We start from the raw sequence: 24,712 nt of genomic DNA on the forward strand, positions 1-24,712 counted from the left end.
TTTGGATTCTAACCACTAGAAAAAACACAAGTATCAGAATTTCAGCTTTATTCATGAAGATATTCTCACCCAATAACCACCCAAATGCAAGGATCTCTGGTAACAGCTGAAATGAAGAACATGATTTAGACATTTCTCCCCTCTTGTGTGGCAAGGGAGATTTTCCTGTGGTCTTAGTCTTACTGAGAAGAGACAGGAAGTAAGAGAGAGCTCTGCTTTTTCTTACTGACCCATAAAGCAAAGCATAAGAATAAGAAAATGTAGATCCCATTTCCAAATTTTGAGTTAGTAATCTCAATCTCTAGTCACCATAGAAATAAGAGAAAAGAGTCAGAATAGTCTTAATTCCATGGTGAGGAATAAGTAGAGGGGGAGAGGGAAAGAGGAGGGACAGAAGAAGGGAGAGAGAGAGGAAGGAAGAGGAAGAGCAAGGAAGTGGGGGAGGGAGGAGAAGAAGAAGGAGGAGGAGGAGATCTTTCATCTATGGAAATGGGGGGTGAAGATCTAAATGCTTTAAGAAACATCTACTCTGGAATCACCTGAGGTGTTTATTTAACCCTGAAAATTTTGATTACTAAAAACCTACTAAACCTGTATCTCTTGGGAGATAGCCATAGAATTTCCATTTTAATTCTATCCTGGATGATTCTACTATAAAATAAAGTTAAAATGGCATAACCTAAGAGATATTGGAAAAAAGTAAAATCAAAAGGAGTACTTAAATTATTTTGAGCACTAACATGGAAAAGGAAGGAAAATTAAGGACAATTTGTCTATTGAAGTAAATAGAATCAGAAAGTTTGCTTTTATACCTTTTAGGAATACAGTGTTATATTATTCTGGGGCTTAAATGAAAATTTTCATTTAATTATCCCAAGCTTGAAACACTTGTTTGTTACTATAACAATGTAAACTGTCATTCAAAGAAGTAATTTTCTTTGTCCACTCTCACAGAAAAGAATGAGAGATAAGCTTATTGTTGTTGTTTTTTTTTAACTTACTAGTCTTTGTATCCAACAGTTTATCAAATACTTCTTTAAAAAATTAAGTAATTTCCCCAATCTTACTTTGCTGATGATTTTATCCATATATCTGAATATATACATGCTTTTTATAATAAAGTTGTCAAATTCTATTAGGAAAAGTTATATTTATTTTTTCAGTTGTTAAGTGTTCACCGGTGACAGAACCAGAGAATGGGAGACTTACCAGTACTGCCGTGGAACTAGACCAAGACCATACTTTTGGACAAGTAGTACGATTTCAGTGTAATTCAGGCTTCAAGCTTGATGGGCCTGCAGAAATCCATTGCTCAGCAAATGGTGTTTGGAGTGAAGAAGCACCGAAATGTGTGGGTAAGATACACTTACCGTTCATGTGATTGAATGATTTTAGTTTTTCTCATGAAAATATGCATTTTCAAACATTGTGCATCCTAAAGAATATGAATAATACTAATAACTAACATTTACTGAGCACTTACTATTTGCCAGTAATTGATCCAAGTTCTTCATATGTGTCATTCCATTTTACCTTCAAAATGTCTGTGATTTATGCTCTATTTTATAACAAAGGAAACGGTGGTGCAAAAAAGTTAAATCTCATGCCCAAGGTTATCATGGCATAGATGGTAGAGTTAAGATTCAAACCTCGATCATCTGAAACCGAAGTCCATGGTCTTAACCATAATTAAATTATGATTGGTTTTCATGGCTCAAATAGACTAGTAAGCATTTCTTGTGCAAGTTTTAATATTGGCCTGTAGAATAGGCTTTCTTTTAATTTGAAAATTGAATAATTCATGATTTATTTCCACTGATGAATCATGATGACCTTCTGTGCTTGAATAATACTTCTAGAAAAGGGTCCTGTTTTATATATACACAGTGAGTTTAAATAAGTATGCGGAACTGAATTGCATCCACTAAATAAATTTTTGCCTTTTACAAAAAGTTCTATAGTAAATTGTAAGTTAAGATTTCTTTAGTTATAATACTGCTATGACCAGTCTGATGATTGGGGCTTTTGTAATGAAACATTATGGTCAATTTATTTAAAAGTGCCATACTTCATATTACCAGTATTTGTGCAGCAGAAATTTCTGCCATATTTATTTTTTAACATATCTAAAATCTCGTGATTATTTTCACTTTCCTAGTGTAGTCTATCCAACAGTGAGATGCAGAGAAAAGCATTCCTCTGCTTAAAACTCTTCCTAACCAAACTGGTTCCTCAAGTCAGTAATGGTAAACATATTTATATTCAACACAGCAAATACTGTATGTTCCAGAGGTTCACAGAGGGGGTTTCCTTCTTAAAACTAAATTTCTGTGGTTAGTGAAACTTTCCTGGAATAACTAATGTATATGTTTCAAATGAAGTTGAGGAGGGGGAAGGCATACCAGTCACAGGAACATATGGAGAGGAATACAAATACAAGGCCGCTTCCATGAATATGAGGCTCCCCTGTTCTCATGTCCTTGGGGGCCCTTGTGTAGGATGCAAGTAGGGGTAAGTCAGTGACAGATTGAAGACAGGCCAGTACAAATTTCTAAGGTGTTACATGTTGTGCTGGAGTTTGGCTTTTACTCAGACTGAATTGGGAATCAATGGGGGATTTTAAATGGAGCAATGAAGGGACAAGAAAAAAGGCCATTAAATTACAAACAGAAAAACGGATTAGAAAGATGGGAGAATTGGATTTGGGAAATTAGTTATTGCTGTAATCCCAGGGGGAAATGTTTGAGAGAAGATGGGGTCACAGATGATGGCCAGTTTTTGTTTTTGTTTTTTTAGAAAATTTGAATGGATAGTGATGCTGCAAAAACCAATCAGTTACTTTTCAAAGGTGTTAGAACTTTTGTTTGGTTGACTGGTTTACCTAATGGAAACATAATTTGTGTCTTTAATATAAAACTATGTCTTAGACAAGGCCCTTTAATATATAACAAACATTTTGGAATTTAATCCCTTATATTTAGAAATTTCCTGCCAAGAGCCAGAAATTGTAAATGGACAGTCTACATCTCAGAAGAAAACTTACAGAGAAAATGAACGACTTCAATATAAATGTAACAAAGGTTATGAATACAGTGATAGAGGAGATGCTGTATGTACTAAATTTGGATGGACTCCAAGTCCTTCATGTAGAGGTAATGTTATATTTCTTTTCTATACATTTTGCTGTATATTTTATAAATTGTTTTCATTCATATACTCCTTAGAGTTAAGCAATTTATTTTTTCTCACAATGGAGTATTAATGTTTACAGGGATCAACTATTATAAAGACAATATACTTAACATTTTGTGTGCAAGGTCCATTTTGAGAGCAATTAGTATAATTCTCTCATTCTGAAGATAGACGTAAAAGGACCAAAAATGTTCAATAGCTCATTAAACAGTTGGTCTGTGGTCAAAAAGCAAGTCTAGAGCAGAGCCAGGGTTGTAATAGGCTTCCTAATTCCCAGGTATATACACTTCCCAGATAGCTCTTGTAAAGCCTAGCATTTAGCTATAAAAAGTAAATTATATTAATACCAGATGAGGAAACCCTCCATTGACAATGGAATTAAGTGGAAATAACTGGAGATTTCATTAACCACAGACCTAATATGAATCAACAGTGATGATGATGCTGGGAAAAAAACAAAAACTCTTTTAGGCTTCAGAATGGAAGGATGTTGTACAGAGCTAGAATCCATCTCACCTATGTTTGGTGCCCACCAAAAGTCTGGAATATTGTGTTCTACTTAGCCCACCTCATTTTAAAAGAGATGGTTTCAAACTATCGTGACCTAAAAGAGAGAATGTAGATAGTTGAGTTTAAGAAATCATATCATGAGAAGAATAGCAAGAAGATACAGTTATAGCATGGTAACAACTATGTTGAGATATTTGCAAACATTTATGGAAAAGAGTGAGTCAACTTCTGTTGAGGTCTGCAGCAGTGAGTGAAACAAGTAACAAGTGCTATCATACATGAAATCAGAGGTCAAGTGCCTTTCTAAAAGGGTGAGTTTTACAAATATTGTCATACTGTGGGCCAGGGTGGTGGGGAAATGGTGAGAAGAGTTGAACTCTTAAGAGCCCTCTGAACTTTTAGTCATATGATTCATAATTACATGTATAAACCTTGTTTAATAATCCTCTTTTATAATAACTAGAGTTAGCTTTTGAGTCAATTTTATTCTTTTTAAAAAAATTTGGTTGAATTATATGTTAAAAAAAAAGATGATAGCAGGAAGGGAAAAATGAAGGGGGAAAATCGGAGGGGGAGATGAACCATGAGAGACTATGGACTCTGAGAAAAAAAAACTGAGGGTTCTAGAGGGGAGGGGGGTGGGGGGATGGGTTAGCCTGGTGATGGGTATTAAAAAGGGCACATACTGAATGGAGGACTGGGGTGTTATACATGAACAATGAATCATGGAACACTACATCAAAAACTAATGATGTAATGTATGGTGATTAACATAACATAATAAAAAAATACAAAAAAAATTTGGTTGACTTTTTATAATTTTAAGTAAGCTCTATACTCAACATGGGGCTTGAACTCACAACCCTGAGATCATGTGTCACATGCTCTGTCGACTGAGCCAGCCAGGCACTCCCTCCACCAAAAAAAAAAATTGGTTGAGTCCACAAACTCAAGAGCTCCTTGGAAAATACATCCTCCTACAATTGAGTGACCTTCACTTTCAGACATTATTAAGAATATTCTACAAAGAGGTTAATGAACACAGAACAGTGATCACTGACGTTAGATCCATGTTCAGCTGGTGATGTGTAGAATTCAGCTGTTTGTCTTCATGGCAGTCACGGTCCCTACACAAAGAACGTGGGTGCACAAGTCCTCTGGCATTAACTTCTGCCATATGTTGTACTTCCAGAGCCCCACTTAAATATTTAGATTATTAAATTATCCATCCAGTCATCAAAATATAACTTATAAACCATTTATTTTGTATCAGTCCCCTTGTCCTGTATAAACATTAGAATAAATCATCATTCCAAGTGTCAATGAACATTAGAATAAATCATCATTCCAGGTTTCAATGAAGTTACCTACTTCAAGGTAAGACCTCAGAATCTGAATTCAATTTTGCTTTGACATAAGTTAAAGTTTATTTCCTGTTTATGCTCACTTCCAATGTAGGTCTGAAGGGACTCTGCTCATTATATTAACTGTAAGAATCAAGGGATAGAGACATCATCTTTCCATGGCTTTCCTTAATCACTGCAGCTATGGAGAAGAGAACATAAAAAAATCCCAAAATGGCTTTTAAAACTTCCTCCCTGAAGGGAAACATGTTACTTTACACTCATTTCATTGTCTTATGCAAATCATAGGGCCATGTCTACCTCAAATGGGTAGGGAATTGCAATCCCACCAAGTGTCTGGAAGGAAGAAACTTGTATCAGAACCACAGATGCCAAGGAAGTTGAAGAATCATTGGAAAGAATAGTTGAAGTGATATGTCATGAATTTATTGCCACATACGGGATATAACGATGTATGCAATGGCTTTGGAGAAAGAGGATTCAATAGTCCAGGGGGCACAGATATATCATATGAGACTTATAGTGGTAGGACATGAGTGATATGGTGGGAAGGATATGAGACTATACTCATTTTAATCCCCTTTTGTGCTGGGATAGGGACAAAAAAATAATATCCACTGCCTTTATTTTTATGTACTTGATTATTTTAATGGATATATTTAATGGCTACATTATCCACATGTCCTTTTTTTTTTTTTTTCCAGAAGTAGCATGTACTTCTCCTTATATTCCAAATGGTGCTTACAGACCTCAAGCCATCCAATACAGAACGGGAGATGAAATCACATATTACTGTAAAAGTGGCTTTTATCCTGCAACCCATGTAAATATGGCAACATGTACTAGTACAGGCTGGCAACCTCCTCCAAGATGTACTTGTAAGTTCCATTCATATCTTGACCTACTTCTTAATTCTGAAGTTACTGTCTCTTAAACAACAACAACAAAAATGGGGACACAATAAATCCAAATATTTGCCTTACCGTGTGTGTAAAGAAGAGGCTACAGAGACATTCTTTTCTCTTCAAAGTAGACAATTTTTTTTTAAGATTTTATTTATTTATTTGACAGAGAGAGACACAGCGAGAGAGGGAACACAAGCAGGGGGAGTGGGAGAGGGAGAAGCAGGCTTCCCACCAAGCAGGGAGCCCGATGCAGGGCTCGATCCCAGGACCCTGAGATCATGACCAGAGCCAAAGGCAGATGCTTAATGACTGAGCCACCAGGCGCCCCAAAGTAGACAATTCTAAGCAGGATCAAAAACATGGTTTTGAATATTAAAAATTCTTTACTTTTTGCTATTTAATGTTAAATATGCATGTGTATGAACATAGATTTCTCTAATTTAATTCTAATATCTGAACTAAAACATTCGGTAAGACTAGTGTCATCTAACACCTAATGTGTTATTTATTTAGGTGTAACAAATTTCCCTCAAAATATATTGGCTTCAAACAACAAACTTTTATCACCTCAGAGTTTCTATGGGTCAGGAATTTGGGAGTGGCTTAACTAGCTAGTTCTGAGCCAGACACTTCTTGTGTTGTAATCAAGATGTTGACCTAGGCTACAGTCACGTGATGGCTGGGCTGGGCTGGAGGACTGCCTCTAAGATGGCTCATTCATCAGGTTTTTGGCAGGAAGCCTCAGTACCTTACTGCATGGGCATCTCCATAGGCTACTTATAGAGCAGCTAGCTTTCTCCAGAGCTTGTGATCTGAGAGAGAGAGATGGAACCCACTTACAAACTAGTCATGCATTGTCTCTTTAGCCATATCTAGTCTTTAGAAGTGAGTCTTTAAGTCCAGCATACTCAAGGGGAGGAGAATTAGGCTCCACGTTTTGGAGGGAGGAGAAGGCACTGTAGAATTTTCTAAAGCCATCCCATGTAGCAAAATGCCACTCAATTCAACAAGGTACTGTATTTTATTTCTGGGGGGTGTTTCCTCTGCCCTTTTCTGTCTGTCTCCATTATTATATTCCTTTTCTTTACATATTGCAGTTGGTTGTAAAGGTATACCACACTTAAACTGGATAATACATGAATAAAAAATGTAATGATGCAAATAATAGGTCAGTGGTCTTGATATTAATTCTAGGCATAAGTCCAAAATGAATTTTCAAATCAAAAGACCCTTAAAGAAGATCCCATCATCAGTATGAAACAGACTTTAATGTGTAAAACAATTATAATGAAAATATTGATTGATTGAGATGTAATTGACATATAACATTATCTTAGTTTTAAGTGTGCAACACGATTTGATATTTGTATATACTTTGAAATAATTACAAACACAATTCTAGTTAAATCCATCACCACACATACTTATAAATTTTTTTCCTTGTTAGATAAACTTTTAAGATCTACTCTCTTAACAACTTTCAAATATACAATGTGGTATTAATAACTAGAGTCACCAGGCAGTACATTACATCCCTGTAATTTAATTATTTTATTACTGGAAGTTTGCACCTTTTGGTCCCCTTTGCCCATTTTTCCCACCCCCATGCCTTGCCTCTAGCAACCACCAATCTATTCTCTTTATCTAAGATTTTGGTATATTCAGATTCTAAGTATAGCTCATATGGTATTTTTCTTTGATTTATTTCACTTAGCATATTGCCCTCAAAGTTCATCCATGTTGTCACAAATGGCAATATTTCCTTCTTTTTTGACTGAATAGTTTATATATATATGTCACATTTTCCTTATGCGTTCATTGAGCAATGGACACTTAGATTGCTTCCATATCTTGGCTATTATAAATAATGCTGCAGTGAACATGGGGTATGTATGGCTTTTTGAGTTAGTGTTTTCCTTTCTTTCAGATAAATACCCAGAAGTGGAATTGCTGGATCATATGGTAGTTCTATTAATTACTTGAGAAATCATACTGTTCCCACAGTGACTGCACCAATCTACATTCCCACTAACAATGCAAAAATGTTCCCTTTCTCTACATCCTCACCAACACTTGTTATTTTTTTCTTTTTGATGACAGCCATTTTAACAAGTGTGAAGTAATATCTTATTGTGATTTCAATTTACATTTCTCTGATGATAAGTGAAGTTAAGCATCTTTTCATATGCTTGTTGCCCATCTATATTTCTTCTTTAGAAAAATGTCTATTCAGATCCTCTGCCCATGTTTTATTCAGATTGGACTTTTTGTTGTTGTTGTTGTTGTTATTGAACTGTATGAGTTTTTAAAGTATATTTTGGATATTTACCCTTTATCAGATATATGATTTGCAAATATTTTCTCCTATTCAGTAGGTTGCCTTTTCAGTTTGTTGATGGTTTCCTTTGCTATGCAGAAGTTTTTAGTTTAATGCAGTCCCACTTGTTTAGTTTTGCCTGTGTTGCCTTTGCTTTTGGTGTCAAATCTAAAAAATAATTGCCAAGACCAATGTCAAAGAGCTTAGCCCCTATGTTTTCTTCCAGGAGTTTTATTGTTTCAGGTCTTACATTCAAGTCTTTAATGCATTCTGTGTTAGTTTTGGTATATGGTGTAGATGGTGGTCCAGATTCATTCTTTTGCATGTGGCTGTCCAGTTTTCTCAACACCATTTATTGAAGAGAATGTCCTCTACCCACTGTGTATTCTTGGCTTCTTTATCATAAACTATCTGACCTTATATGCATGAGTTTATTTCTAGGCTGTCTGTTCTATTGAACTATGTCTCTATTATTATGCCAATACCGTACTGTTTTGATTACTGTAACTTTGTAATATAGTTTAAAACCTAGAAGTATGATGCCTCCAGCTTTGTTCATTTTCAAGATTTCTTTGACTATTTGGATTCTTTTGTGGCTCCAAACAAATTTTAGGATTGTTTGTTCTATTTCTGTGAAAAATGCCATTGGAATTTTGATAGGAATTGTATTGAATCTATAGATTGTTTGGGTGGTATGGACATTTTAACAATATTAACCCTTCCAATCCATGAACAGGGACTACCTTTCATTTATTTGTGTCTTCACTTTATTTCATCATTGTCTTATAGTTTTCAGGGTACAGATTTTTCACCTGCTTGGATAGATTTATTCCTAGATATTTTATCCTTTTTGATGCTATTGTAAATGGGATTGTTTTCTTAATTTCTCTTTCCGATAGTTTACTATTAGTGTATAGAAACACACAAGATTTTTGTACATTGATTTGTATCCTGCAACTTCACCAGATTCATTTATTAATTCAAACAAGTTTTGGTGGTGTTTTTAGGGTTTTCTGTGTATAATATCACATCATCTGAAAATAGTGAAAGTTTTACTTCTTCCTTTCTGAGTGGATGCCTTTTATTTCTTTTTCTTGCCTAATTACTCTAGCTAAGACTTCTAATACTATGTTCAATAAAAGTCGTGAGAGTGACCATTCTTATCTTTTTCCTGATCTTAGAGGAAAAGCTTTTTACTATTGAGTATAAAGTTGGTGTGAGCTGGTCATATATAGGCTTTATACATTGAAGTATGCTCCCTCTACACCCACTTTGTTAAAAGTTTCATCATAAAAATTGTTTAATTTTATCAAATGCATTTTGTGCATCTATTGAGATGATGATCATATGCTTCTTATACTTCATTTTGTTAATGTGGTGCATCACATTGATTTGTGGATATTGAACCATCCTTGCATCCCTGGAATGAATCCTACTTGATCAAAGTGTATTATCCTTTTAATGTATTGTTGAATTCAGTTTGCTAATATTTTGTTGAAGATTTTTACACCTATGTTTTTCAGGTATTGGCCTGTAATTGTCTTTTCTTCTGGTGTCTTTCTCTGGTTTGGGTATCAGGGTAACACTGGCCTCATAAAATGACTTTGGAAGTGTTCCCTCCTCTTCTATATTTTTGAAGAGTTACAAAATGATTGGCATTAATCCTTTTTAAATGTTGGTAGAATTCACCAGTGAAGCCATCTGGTCTTGGACTTTTGTTTGTTGGGAGGTTTTTGATCACTGATTTAATCTCCTTGCTAGTAATTGATCTTTCAGATTTTCTATTTCTTCATGATTCAGTCTTGGTAGGTTGTATATTTCTAGGAATTTATCCATCTCTTCTATGTTGTCCAATTTATTGGTGTATAATTGTTCATAGTAGTCTCTTATGAGCCTTTATATTTCTCTGATATCAGTTGTATGTATCCTCTTTCATTTTTGATTATATATATATATATATCATTTCTGATATATATATCTGATTATAAATATAATCAGAAAAGATATTTGATATAATTTCAATCTTCTTAATATTATTAAGACTTGTTTTGTGATATAACATATGTCTATCATGAAGGATGTTCCATGTGTACTTGATAAGAGTTTGTATTCTGATAGTTTTAGATGGATGTTCTGTGTATGTCTGTTAAGTCCATTTGGTCTAACATGTCGCTTTATGTCAGTGTCTCCTGATAGATTTTCTGTCTGAATGATCTATCCACTAATGAAAGAGGGAGTATTAATTATTGTATTGCTCTCTATTTCTCCCTTTATTTCTGTTCATATTTACTTTACATTTTAGGAGCTCCTATGTTGACTGCTTAAAATTTACAAGTATTATATCCTCTTGTGGGATGAGCCCCTCTATGTAATGACTACCTTTGTCTTTTATTTCAGTCTTTGCTTTAAAGTCTGTTTTGTCTGATATAAGTGTAAATACACTAGTTTTTTTCTTTTTTTTTTTTTTTTGGTTTTTGTTTGCATGGAATATCTTTTTCTATCCCCTCACTTTCAGTCTATGTGACCTTACATCTGAACTGAGCCTCTTGTAGGCAGCATATAGATGGGTCCTTTTTTTTTTTTTAATCTATTCAGCCATGTTATATCTTTTGATTAGAAGATTTAGTACATTTATATTTAAAGTTGTTATTGATAGGTGTACACTTATTGCCACTTTGTTATTTGTTTTCCCACTGTTTTGTAATTTCTCTGGTCCTTTCTTCTTCTCTTGCTTTATTCCTTTGTGATTTTATTATTTTCTGTAGAGTATGCTTAGACTCCTTTGTCTTTAACTTCTGTGCATCTACCAAAGGTTTTTGCTTTGTGGTTACCAAAAGACTTACATAAAACAACTTCTATTTATAACACTCTACTTAATGTTGATTATGTTCTAAAGCTCTATCATTTTACTCCCCCCATGTTTATATTTTTGATGTCACAATTTACTATGTTTGTGCATCCTTTAATAAATTATCATAGTTATACATATTTTTACTTCTTTTGTCTCTTTAACCTTCTTCCTAACTTTATAAGTGATCAACCCTTACAATATTAGATTATGCTGAATTTTACCATATATTTGCCTTTACCAATGAGATTTATACATATGTATGTTTTCCTGTTAATAACTAGCACCCTTTTACCTCAACTTTAAGAATCCCATTTAACAGTTCTTATAATGGTGGTCTAGTGATGATTAACTTCTTTAGCTTTTGCTTGTCTTGTAAACATTTTAATCTCTCTATGTAGCAAGTTGTTTTTCTCTTGCTGCTTTTGAGATTCTTCCCCTGTCTTTAACTTTTGACAGTTCAACTACAATGTGTATTGGCGTGGGTTTCTTTGAGTTCATCTTATTTGCAACTCCATAGCTTTCCTGGATCTGTATGTCTATTTCCTTCCCCAGGTTAGGAAAATTTTCAGTCCCTATTTCTTCAAATAAGTTTCTGCCCCTTTCTCTCTTCTTCTTCTGGGACTCTTATAGTGTGAATTTGGTCTGCTGATGTTGTCCCATCATTCCCCACCTTTACTCTTTTGTATTCCTTTTTCTTTCTGCTGCTTTGATTCAGTGAGTTCCACTATCCTGTCTTCCTGATCCTTTCGGGGAGGATCAAAGTTGGCCTTCCACTATCCTGTTCCGAATCCTTTCTTCTGCTTTCTCTGGTCTGCTATCAAAACTTTTTACTCTATTTTTCAGTACAATTATTGTATTCTCCAGCTCTGTGACTTCTACTTGGTACTTTCTTCTATTTTCTATCTTTGTTGGAATTCTAACTATGTTTACCCGTTCTTCCCCCAAGCTTAGTGAGCATCTTTATAACCATTATTTTCAACTCTTTATCAAGTAAACCACTTATTTTCATTCTATCAGAGCTTTTTCTGAGGTTTTATCTTGTTCGTTCACTTTTAATATATTCTTCTGTTTCTTCATTTTCTTTGATTCTCTGTTTATTTCTGTTCGTGAGATAAAACAGCCACCTCTCCTAGTCTTGAAAGAATGGCTTCACTTAGAAGATGACCATTATTGTTTAACACTGCCCTGCTTTTGGTTATCTCTCAAGCCTTGTGATTGTCCATCACCCTACTTTATGTTTAGTGGCTCTCAGTAGCTGAGAGTGTGCCAAGGCCTGGACAGTGTCCCAAAGGGGAGGATCTCAGTCAGCACCTAGATTCAGGCTTATAGGAAGCCAGGTCCTCAGGCAGCAATGTATAATGTATGCAAATATACCTCTTTCAGGGGAAGACTGGGAGATGGGCATTTCTGTCTGCTCCTTCTGAACTGAGCAATGGAGTGATAGCCAGTTAAGAACTGTTTCTTTCTCTGCCACCATCTCTTTGAATTCACGAAACAAACCCTGCTGGCCACCAAGGGCAGGCAATCAAAGGCCAATACCTGGGCAGCAATCACAAAAACCAGGGCACCATATGCAAAAGCTGGACAGCAGATGTGTGTATGAGCTCCCTTCTAGAAGATACCAGCACTCTGGAGTGCAGCAGAGAGATGTGATCTCTAGAGGTCTCTGGGAGGATTACAGTTGGCCCTTAGTTTAATTAGAAGCCTGCCTCTCAGGACTCAGTTATGAAGATAGGCCAATAGGCCTCTTTTGCGAGAAAAAATAGATTCCTTAGTCTCCTGCCTCTCTGCTGTGCCCTGGGGTGGTAGCTGGTTTAGAATTCTTTCCCCATTTGTTGCAGTCCTATAGGACCACAATCATAAGCCCAGCAGGCCACCAGAGAAAGGCAGTCTAGAGGAATACCCTAGCCGGGAATCACTAAAGCCGGGGCACCATGGAAAAGAATAAACTTCTTTCCTGGAGATACCATTGACCTAGAGCAAGGCAGAGGAAGATCACAAAGTTGGCCTCCACTGGCCTATCCCCCAGAGAACACCTATGTAGGCCCTTAGGTGTGTGCCAAACCAGAAGCCTGCCCCTCAGGCTGAAACTTCAGGAAAGGTTAGCAGTCCTCTTTCATAGGAAGACTGAGATCATAGTTCAGTCTGTATCTACAGTGTGCCCTGGGGGTGGTAGCCAGCCCTGAACTGTCTGCATTTGTTGCAGTCCTGTGGGACCTATGAATGCAAGCCCCACTGGCCATCAGTCAAGTAATGTCCCCTGGGTGGCAGCCACAAAATCCAGTGCCCCAGACATAAAAACTAGGGCACCAGATCCTTGTACGAACTTCCCTCTAGAAGTTACCAGTGCTCTGGAATGCAGCAGAAGGAGGACCTGAAGATAGTGCCTATCCTCCAAGGTCTTTGTAGAGGATTATAGTTGGCCCTCAACTGTTTAATTAGAAGTCTGCCCCTCAGGCCCCAGCAGTGAAGATTAATCTAATAGACCTTTTCCACAGAAAGATGGCTGCTTCAATCTGTGACTCTCTCCTGTGCCCTGGGGGTGGTGTCCTGTTAAGAACTCTCTTTATTTGTTACAGTCCTGCGGGACCCACTGTCCTCCACAGCCATGTGATCTAGAGGTGTCTCCTGGGTGGCAGCTGTAAAAACCAGGGGGTGTCTAAAGAGGATACAAGCTCCTTTCCTGGAGATACCAGTGAGCTGGAATTAGGCAAAGGGAGAGCATAAAGAAGGTGCCTGCTGGCCTCTGTCTTTGAAGAGAGCTTTAGTAAGCCCCTAGATGTGTATCAAATTAAATGCTTGCCCCTCAGGCCAATGCTTTAAGATAGGCAAATAAGTCTCTTTCACAGAAAGTCTGGGCACTTCTCAGATGGCTTCCCCTGTGTGGGGCCCTAGAGTGGGTGAGTCCATGCATGTGGACCCTTTAAGAACTATTTCTCAGTTAACTGTGGCCTGTGGTCTTATGGACACAAACCCCATTGGCTTTCAAAGCTAGATGTTTTGAGGGCTTGTCTGTCAGGTGCCGATCTTAAAAGCGGGGTTCCAGATGTAAGGTTCAAATCCTTCACTCCTCAGGGAGAAGCTTGGGGTTTGGCGTTCCCTCCCAATTGTGCGTCATCAGGCTGGGGATGAGGTTTATGGTCAGACTGTGTCTCAATTTCTTCTACTCACTTTGATGTAGTTTTTTTCTCATTTGCCCAATGTGTAGAAATCACTCAGCTAGTTTGGGGGGGAGGGGGTTCAGACAAAATTATTCCATATGTAGAGCATGTACTGAATGGAGCCCAGCAAGGTTATTCCCAAAGGACCTTATGAAGTTCTTTTGGACAAGATGGAGAAATTGACCAGTTAGATGGTTTATGAGATAGTTGGTAATTTCATTAAATAACCTTACCCAAGTATCAGATTCAGGACTTTGTTCTCAGGCCTATTTCATGACTCATTTCTGTTATCATAGAGTTTAATTTGTTTATGGGAAATAGTACAAATTTACAAGTGGAATTTCTCAGGATAATGATAGTGAATCTGCATTAGCACAGATTCATTCTTCAAAAAGAATCCTATGTGCTAGGTTGAATCTAATAACATGACATTTAGTAGTGACAACTATAAGATACGGGGCTTAGGTCAAAGGAATCAGCTGTACAAGTACAGACAGATTAGAAATATTTTTTGAATTATTTAGTATTTGGGGTGCTTGGAGGCCTCAGTTGGTTAAGCATCTGACTCTTAATTTCAGCTCAGGTCTCGATCTCAGGGTTGAGTTCAAACCCCACATTGGACCCCATGCTGGGTGTGGAGCCTACTTAAAAAAAATAAGTGAATATTTTATTCAATTTTGAGATTAATTTGAGTCAAAACTATGATAGAACCACCAGTACTGTTAGTAAGACCACAACCTGCACTGATAAAAGTCTAAGGTAGAATGAGGCTCTTCTAAGTCTTGCCAATCTCAGTGCTGAACAGACCATATGTGAAATATTATATTTACTTCAGAGATGATCTTGTTAGAGTATAAAAACATATTTAAGTGTGCCCAGGTGAAAGAGGAAGATAGTAAAGGGGTCCCAGCTTGTCATAATAATAATACCCACTTTTAATTTTATCCCCTTTGCATACCTTTTGAAAAGAAATCTCAGCAGTCTGTTTTCTTTAATTCATATCCTTTGAAATACCGTAATAGGTGGATAACTGTAGATGTTCTGAAATCGGACCACCAGGATTCAAATCTCTCCTTTACAATTTCACAGCTAATTTAATTGAGTTCTTTAAGACTCAGTTCCTGCAAATCCAAAGGCTGAAGCTTGACCAAGGTAGAATTTTTGTTAAATGACACACATCTTGATGTACCACGATGAAATTCATTAAAGGGATAGAGAAAATAATCTAAATATTCAAAAATTACTAGGGGGGGAAAAAAACCCTAGAAGGTTGCTTAAAAGGTATAAGAGTAAATGAGCATTTTAATCTTAACATTGGAAGTTTAAAAAGAGTGGGGAAAAAATCTATCAATGAAAGCTATGGAGGTCAAGAATCTATACCTACAGAAGGCATCATTTACAAATCTTTATTAAAGAGGCACCTGAATTGCTCAGTTGGTTAAGCCTTGCCTTTGGCTGAGGTCATGATCCCTGGGTCCTGCTCAGTGGGGAGTCTCCTTGTCTCTCTGTCCCTCCCCACCCCTTGTGCATACACTCTCTCTCTCTCTCAAATAAATAAGTAAAATCTTTTTAAAAATCTTTATTAAAGAAAAACAGTATATGCAAGGATTCAAAGTGTATAATCCACATAACACGTCTGCAAAACTACTAGAAAATTTCTCTAATCACACAAAAAAGAAAATGGATCAGTGAACTTAAGTAAGATGAAGATGATAATGAATACTTGTGTGTGTGTATGTGTGTGTGTATGTGTGTGTTGGAACTGTTGTTCATATGTTGCACAAGATTCCTTGCAATCGAATCATTTAATGGAAATAAAACTAACATTAGTCTGGTATTAAAAGTACTAGATTATCTCTAAATCATCCAACAAAAAGGGAAACTTTTTCTAGAAAATACTATATATAAATGTGTTATAAACAACAGAACACATATTGAACATATATGTCAGTACATATTGAACATATGTCAAAAATATTCAATTTATAAGAATAACTCAATAAAATACAATTATATTATACCTCAATAAAAATAAGACATTTTAGTGTTTAAAAAAAATCAAACTATAATGGCATCAAATATTCACTTTTATTCTAAAATATACATATTATGACTTATATGACATATTTGAAAGCATCTCCTATATATGGTATATATGACATATTATGTAAATGTGACATTTTTAAACACCTCATGTACATGATATATACATATTATGACATATGTCACATTATATGTGATATATATGTTATATATGTGTCAAATATACCATATATAGTATGACATATTATGTATGAAATATATGTCATATATATTATTATGTATGTATGACATATTTTAAAATACCTCATTCTCCAATTAAAATTAGTAATAACAATCAAATGTTTGCCATAATCTTAATTAACTATTTAGATATTAAGAAATATTCTTGGTCCATTTCTTTGATTAAATAAAAAGAGGAAAACTGGCCTCAATGACTGGTTTCAGGCATTAATAAGAATATTATTTTTCTGTATAATGTCGCAGATGGAAAATTTTTGTGTTTCTCTATATTTCTTACACTATTTACAATAAGTAGAAAAATAAATTAATGAATGTTAATCTACAGAAAAATCCCACTATCCCCCTACATTGAGTTGGTTTGAGAAGAAAAGGCAGGGCTCTGATTTCTGTTGAGAACAGAAAAGAAAGGAAAAGAAGATAGATGATCTGAGCAATAAAATCAGTACTTTCATCTCCCAACCAAGACGCTCATTTAATCATCCAGGGCTAGGATATACATACTCAAAGAGAAGTCATTAAATAGGTCTGTACAGTCTTATTCCACAAGAGTTTTCATACATATATATCATATATATCATATGACCCACAAGATATAATTTTAACTTCATTAGCAATAACTTCATCATACTTCATCTGAATTTTATAACTTTTCTTGCCTAGAAACCCTGTTGCAATGAGCGAAATTATGATAATAAGAGGATGTAATTCACCAGTGAAACAATTCATTTCTAATTTGATTTTTTTTATTAAGGTAAAACATTATTTATACTGTTTTTGTTTCTTTTGTTTGTATTGCAAGTGAAGCCCTGTGATTTTCCAGAAATAAAACATGGAAGTTTACACAATGAAAATAGATATAGATCATACTTTCCAGTAGCTATAGGAAAATATTTTTACTATTCCTGTGATTCCAACTTTGTGACTCCTTCACAAAATCATTGGGAATATATTACTTGCACACACAAAGGATGGGAACCAACAGTACCATGCCGCAGTAAGTAAACCTTTTTATAATTGTATATGTGTACATATTTCAAACAGTAGAGGGGGAAAAACACATAAGTGAGTACAATTAAGCCTTGTATGACAAAAATGAGGCCAAGGGATAAGTTTTATGAACAAAGACCAATATAGGTTTTTCCTTTAATGAGGAGCTCTTCATAAAAATCACATTACAGATAAAGATAGAAGCTTTTGCAAAAACCCCTATATCGTTCATACATATTTTAATTATAAAAACTGAAGATAAATAATATTGAATATTGATTTTTTTCTTTCTACACATTTGGTAGTAGCTTTAGTTTTTCTTAAGTTTTTGGATACTTATGCATTATAGTTTTAATATTGTACAAACAGTTTTTAACTTACTATTTTGACTGAATTTATGGGTTTTTAAAATTTTTTGTTCATCATTTTTATGATTTTTAGGACGATGTATTTTCAATTATTTGAAAAATGGAGATTATCCAAGGTATGGACAAACATTTCTCCAAGATGAATCTGTGAGAGTTAAATGTAATTCTGGTTACAGTCTTCCAAATGAGCAGACTATAATGACATGTACAGAGAGTGACTGGTTCCCTCCTCCAGAATGCATTCCTCTCAGTAAGTAAATGGTCTGAGATCCCAGTATATTTATGGTTTTCTAACCCACATCTTTATTAACTGTAGCAAAATTTTATATCAACTTTCTTATTTCTGCCAATGGATATACTTAGCTTTATTTTTTCCAAGTATGTATGAGTGGATATACAAATTTCTTGATACATATGCAGCAAAATAAATGTCTACTGAAAGGTATTAGTCAAGAAAACAGTAAAAGAAACACAAAGAAGAAACCTGTAATAATAGAGTGATACCAGCAGTGGAGGGAAGAAGATGGCAGTGGAGTAGGAGGAACCTAGGCTTGCCTTGTCCCATGAATACACCTACATAACCATCAAATCATCCTAAATACCCCAGAAATCAACCTGAAGACCGGCAGAACAAATTCCACAACTAAAGGTCAAGAAGAGGCCACATTGAAGAAGTAAGATGCACACAGTTTGAGAGAAACGGACTGTGGCCACTGAGGTGGGGAGAGAGCCATGGTCACAGAGAAAGGCAAAGGATAGATTAACACACAAGGGAGCACATGGGAAAAATGAATTACCATAGCAATTGTCTTAGAAAGTGAGAGAGGCCAAATTTCATAATTCTTATAACCAGTGGGATTTAAAGCCTGGGGTTTTCAAGGTCAGTGTGCTTGGCTCTGGGACAGCTCAAACGACATTGGGGCTTGGAGAAAAGGCAACCAAGCAGCCTGTCAACATACAGCTGGAAAGAGCAATCTGAAGAGCATGCTGGGCACACAGTGAGGAGCGCGTTGCAGAAAGGCAGTTTTCACAGAGAGAGCCCTTTGGAAACAAAGGAACTGGCAGGTGCCATTTCCCTCCCTCACCCTTCAGCATAAACACAGAGCCACCTGTGAGAACCAGCACAGGGCCAACACTCACCACCTAACTTGCTTGCACCAAGTCCCACCTCCCTGTGCTCCAGTGGAACCACCCTTCCTGGTCATGCTTGCCTCAGTCCCTGAACAGCCAGCCTCCTCCCCCAGAATACCAAGCCAAACCCCTGCCCCCACCACATCTCCCAACCTGGGAGTTTTGGGAAGCCTTGATTCCAGCAGTGGTGATAAGAGGTCTCATTTCACAAGCAGACCAGAGCACACCTAAAGTTAAAACTCAACACAGTCAGGCCAGGGACCAAATACTGACCATAACAGTCAAAGAGGGCCTCTGCAGATGACTGGCCTGAAGGATAAAGCAGTCAGGACACAACAGCAGTGTGCATACAGCACACATTGGAGACACTCCCTGAAGTGTCAGGCCCTGGGGGACAGTGGTCACAACACTGCAGAGCACTATAGAACCTCTTCTTCATAAGGCCATTACCCTCAAGAACAGGAGAAGTAGCTGACTTTCTGAACAAAGATGCAGGTATAGAAATTTAGATAAAATGAGAAAACAGAAGAATTTGTCCCAAATAGAAAGAACAATACAGGGCCACAGCCAGAGATGTAAGTAAAATATATATTAGCAATATGTCTGATAAATAATATTACAAAGATACTCACTGGTCTTGAGAAAAAAAGTCAAAGACATGAGTGAGACCTTTAACACAGAGATAAAGAATAACATAGCAGAGATCAAGGGCTCAATAAACAAAATGAGAAACACACCTGATGGAGTGAACAGCAGGCTGGAAGAAGCAGAGGAATGGGAATTAATGACCTAGAAGACATATAACAGTAATCACGCTGAACAAAAGAGAGAAAAAAGAATTATGCAAAATGAGAATAGACATAGGGAACTCAGTGACTCCATCAAACATAACAACATTCCTATTATAGGAGTCCCAGAAGAAAAAGAAAAAAAGAGGAGGCAGAAAATTTATTTGAAGAAATAATAGCAGAAAACTTCCCTAATCTGGGGGAGGAAACAGATATCCAGATCCAGGAAGCATAGAGAACCCCCAAAAATCAACAAAAGCAGACCCATACCAAGACATATTATAATTAAATTGGCAAAACATAGTGATATAGAAAAAAATTTTTAAAGAAGCAAGACAAAAACAAAACAAAACAAACAAAAAGACAGTAAAATATAAGGGAAAACCCATAAGGCTACCAGGGAATTTTCAGCAGAAATTATCCAACTCAGAAGGGAGTGGCATGATAACTTCAAAGTGCTGAATGGGAAAAATCTGCAGCCAAGAATATTCTATCCAGAAAGCCTATTATTCAAAACAGAAGAAATGATAAAGAGTTTCCCAGACAAACAAAAATTAATGGAGTTCATGACCACTAAACCAACCCTGCAAGAAATATTAAAGGGGACTCTGAGTGAAAAGAAGAGACCAAAAGTGACAGTTTGAATGTAGGAAACACAAAACAGTAAAAATGAATATTTCTGTAAAAAAATTCAGTCAAGGAATTCACAAAATAAAAGGATGTAAAATTTGACACCATATACCTGGGGAAGAGAGGAGTAAGAATGGGTTCAAACTTAATTGACCATCAACTTAATATAGAGTGATATATGCAGATGTTATATAAAAACCTAATGGTAACCACAAGTCAAAACCACTAATAAATATGCAAAGAATAAAGGGAAAGAAAGCCAATATGTCACTAAAGAAAACCAGCAAACCATAAAAGAGAGAACGACAAGAAAAGATCTGAGAAAATATTCAGAAAGAACCACAAAACAGGTAATAAAGTGGCAATAAATACGTATCTACCAATAATTCCTTTGAGTGGAAATGGACTAAACTCTCCAATCAAAAGACATAAGTTGACAGAATGGGTAAAACAAACCCATCTATATGCTTCCTACAAAACTCATTTTGGAACAAAAGTCACCTGCAGATGGAAAGTGAGGAGACGGAGAACATTTATCATGCAAATGGGTGTCAAAAGAAAGCTGGGGTAGCAATGCTTATATTGGACAAAATAGACATTAAAACAAAGACTATAACAGAAGACAAAGAAGGACAACATATAATAATAAAGGGGATAATCCAAGAAGAAGATATAACAATGGTAAATATGTAGGCAACCAACATGGGAGCTCCCAAATACATAAAACTGTTAATAACAAACATAAAGGAACTAATCAATAATAATACAATAATAGGGGATTTTAAAACCCCATTTACATCAATGGATGGATTATCTAAACAGAAAATCAACAAGGATACAATGGCTTTGAATGACACACTGAACCAGATGGATTTAGCAGATACATTCAGAACATTCTATCATAAAACAGCAGAATATACACTCTTCTCAAGGGCACATAGAATAGAACACATATTAAGCCACAAAATGAGCCTCAACAGACTCAAAAAGATCAAAGTCATACTATGCATCTTTTCTGACCACAACGCTATAAAACTATAAGTCAACCACAAGAAAAAAGTCTGAAAGATCACAAATACATGGAGGTTAAGTAACATGTTACTAAACAATGAATGGGTCAAGAGGAAAAAAAGAAGAGATTAAAAAGTACATGGAAACAAATGAAAATGAAAACACAGTTCAAAACCTTTGGGATGCAGCAAAAATGGTTCCAAGAGGAAAGTTTATACTATACAGGCCTAGCTCAAGAAGCAAGAAAAATGTCAAATAAACAACCTAACCTTACACGGAAAGGAGCTAGAAAAACAACAAGAAAAAAAACCTAAAACCAGCAGAAGGAAGGAAATAATAAAGATTAGAGCAGAAGTAAATGATAAACTAGAAAAACAATAGAACAGATAAATGAAACCAGGAGCTGATTCTTGGGAAAAATTGATAAATTTGATAAACCCCTAGTCAGATTTATCAAAAAGAAAAGGGAACCAAATAAATTAAATCACAAATAAGAGAGGAGAAGTAACAACCAACACCACAAAAATACAAACAATTATAAGAGAATGTTCTGAAAAACTGCATGCCCACAAATTGGACAACCAGAAGAAAGGTTAAATTCCTAGAAACATAAACCTACCAAAACCAAAACAGGAAAAAACAGAAAATTTGAACAGACCAATTACAAGCAAAAAAAAAAAAGAATCAGTAATCAAAAAAACTAAATAAACAAAGTCCAAGATCAGATGGCTTCATAGATGAACTCTACCAAACATTTTTTTAAGATTTATTTATTTATTTTAAGAGAGGGTGGGGATGGAGGGGCAGAGGGAGGGACAGAGGGAGAATCCAAGCAGACTCACTGCTGAGCGCAGAGCCTGACATAGGGCTGGATCTCATGACCCTGAGATCACAACCTGAGCTGAAATCAAGAGTAGGATTCTTAACTGACCTAGCCACCCAGGCACCCCTCTACCAAACACTTAAGGAAGATTTAATACCTATTCTCAAACTATTCCAAAAAATAGAAAAGGAAGGAAAGCTTCCAAATCCATTTTATGAGGCCCAGCACTACCCTGATACCAAAACCAAATAAAGACACCACAAAAAAGAGAACTACAGGTCAATATTTCTGATGACACAAAAATCCATAATAAAATACTAACAAACTGAATTCAACAATACGTTTAAAAAAAAAATTCACCACAATCAAGTGGAATTTATTCCTGGGTTTCAAGAGTGGTTCAATATTCACAGATCAATCAACATGATACATCACATCAGTAAAAGAAAGGATAAGAACTATATGATCATTTCAACAGATGCCAAAAAAGCATTTGACAGAGTACAACAACCATTCATGATAAAAGCCCTCAACAAAGTAGGTTTAGAGGGAACATACCTCAACATAATAAAGGCCACATATGAAAAAGCCACAACTGACATCATCCATTATGGGGAAAAACAGTGCTTTTCCCCTAAGGTCAGGAACAAGACAAGGATGTCTCACCACTTTTATTCAACATAGTACTGGAAGTCCTAGCCACAGCATATAGACAACAAAAAGGAATAAAATGCATTCAAATCAGTAAGGAAGAAGTAAAATTGTCACTATTTGAGATGACATTATATTCTATATAGAAAATCCAAAAGACTCCATCAAAACCTGCTAGAACTGATCAACGAATTCAGTAAAGTTGTAGGTTACAAAATCACAGTACAGAAATCTATTGCCTTTCTATACAGCAATAATGAAGCAGCAGAAAGAAAAATTAAGAAAACTGTCCCATTTACAATTGCACAAAAAATAATAAAATACTTAAGAATAAACCTAACCAAAGAAGTAAAGGATCTGTACTCTGAAAACTATAAAATACTGATGAAAGAAATTAAAGATGACACAAAGAAATGGAAGACATTCCATGCTCATGGATTGGAAGAACAAATATTGTTAAAATGTCTACACCACTCAAAGCAATCTACACATTCAATGAAATCCCTATCAAAATACCAAGAGCATTTTTCACAGAACTAGAATAAACAATCCTAAAATTTATATGGATCCACAAAAAGACCCTGAATAGCCAAAGCAAGCTTGAAAAAGAAAAACAAAGCTGGAGGCATCACAATTCCAGACTTCAACTTATATTACAAAGCTATAGTGATCAAGGCAATATGATACTGGCACAAAAATAGACACATAGATTGATAGAACAGAAAAGAAAACCCAGAAATAAACCCACAATTATATGGTCAAATAATCTTTGACAAAGCAGGAAAGAAAATCCATTAGGAAAAAGACAGTCTCTTCAACAAATGGTGTTGGGGAAACTGGACAGCAACATGCAAAAGAATGAAACTGGACCACGTTCTTATACCATATACAAAAAAAATTCAAAATGGATGAAAGACCTAAATGTGAGAACTGAAACCATAAAAATCCTAGAAGAGAGCACAAGCAATAACTTCTCTGACATCAGCCACAGCAACTTTCTAGATAGATCCCTGAGACAAAGAAAACAAAAGCAAAAACTATTGGGACTACATCAAAATAAAAAGCTTCTGGACAGCAAAGGAAACGATCAACAAAACTAAAAGGCAACTTTTGGAATGGGAGAAGACATTTGCAAATGACATGCCTGGTAAGGGGTTAGTATCCAAAATATATAAAGAACTTATAAAACTCAACACTCAAAAACCAAAGTATCCAGTTTAAAAATGGGCAGAAGACATGAACAGACATTTCTCCAAAGAAGACAGACAGATGGCACAGACATAAGAAAAGATACTCATTATCACTTATCATCAGGGAAATGCAAATCAAAACTACAGTGCGATATCACCTCACACCTGTCAGAATGGCTAAAATCAACAACACAGGAAACAACAGGCGTTGACAAGGATGTGGAGAAAGGAGAACCCTCTTGCACTGTTGGTGGGAATGCAAACTGGTGCAACCACTCTGGAGAATAGTATGGAGGTTCCTCAAAAAGTTAAAAATAGAATTTCTGTATGACCCATCAATCACACTATGGGGTATTTACTCAAAGAACAAAAACACTAATTCAAAGGGATCCATGCACCCCTATGTTTATAGAAGCATTATATAGAATAGCCAAGATACGGAAGCAGTCTGTCTATCGATTGACAAATGGATAAAGAAGAGGTGGTATATGTATAAAATGGAATATTACTCAGCCATAAAAAAAGAATGAAATCTTACCATTTGTAACAA

The 24,712-nt window shown here is 35.8% G+C and overlaps 1 protein-coding gene across 1 annotated transcript in view; it reads left to right on the forward strand.

Annotated features, from left to right (window-relative positions):
- Window positions 1-24,712, forward strand: part of CFH (complement factor H) — a 106,060-nt gene that overhangs the window by 30,192 nt on the left and 51,156 nt on the right. Inside the window, exons 5-9 of the mRNA XM_044916050.1 lie at window positions 1,164-1,355; window positions 2,982-3,152; window positions 5,771-5,944; window positions 17,383-17,577; window positions 18,012-18,188. Coding sequence (XP_044771985.1) covers window positions 1,164-1,355; window positions 2,982-3,152; window positions 5,771-5,944; window positions 17,383-17,577; window positions 18,012-18,188 — 909 coding nt within the window. The remainder of the gene's footprint in view (window positions 1-1,163; window positions 1,356-2,981; window positions 3,153-5,770; window positions 5,945-17,382; window positions 17,578-18,011; window positions 18,189-24,712) is intronic.

The sequence above is a fragment of the Neomonachus schauinslandi genome, chromosome 6, assembly GCF_002201575.2.
Source record: "Neomonachus schauinslandi chromosome 6, ASM220157v2, whole genome shotgun sequence".
Taxonomy (NCBI): Eukaryota; Metazoa; Chordata; class Mammalia; order Carnivora; family Phocidae; genus Neomonachus; species Neomonachus schauinslandi.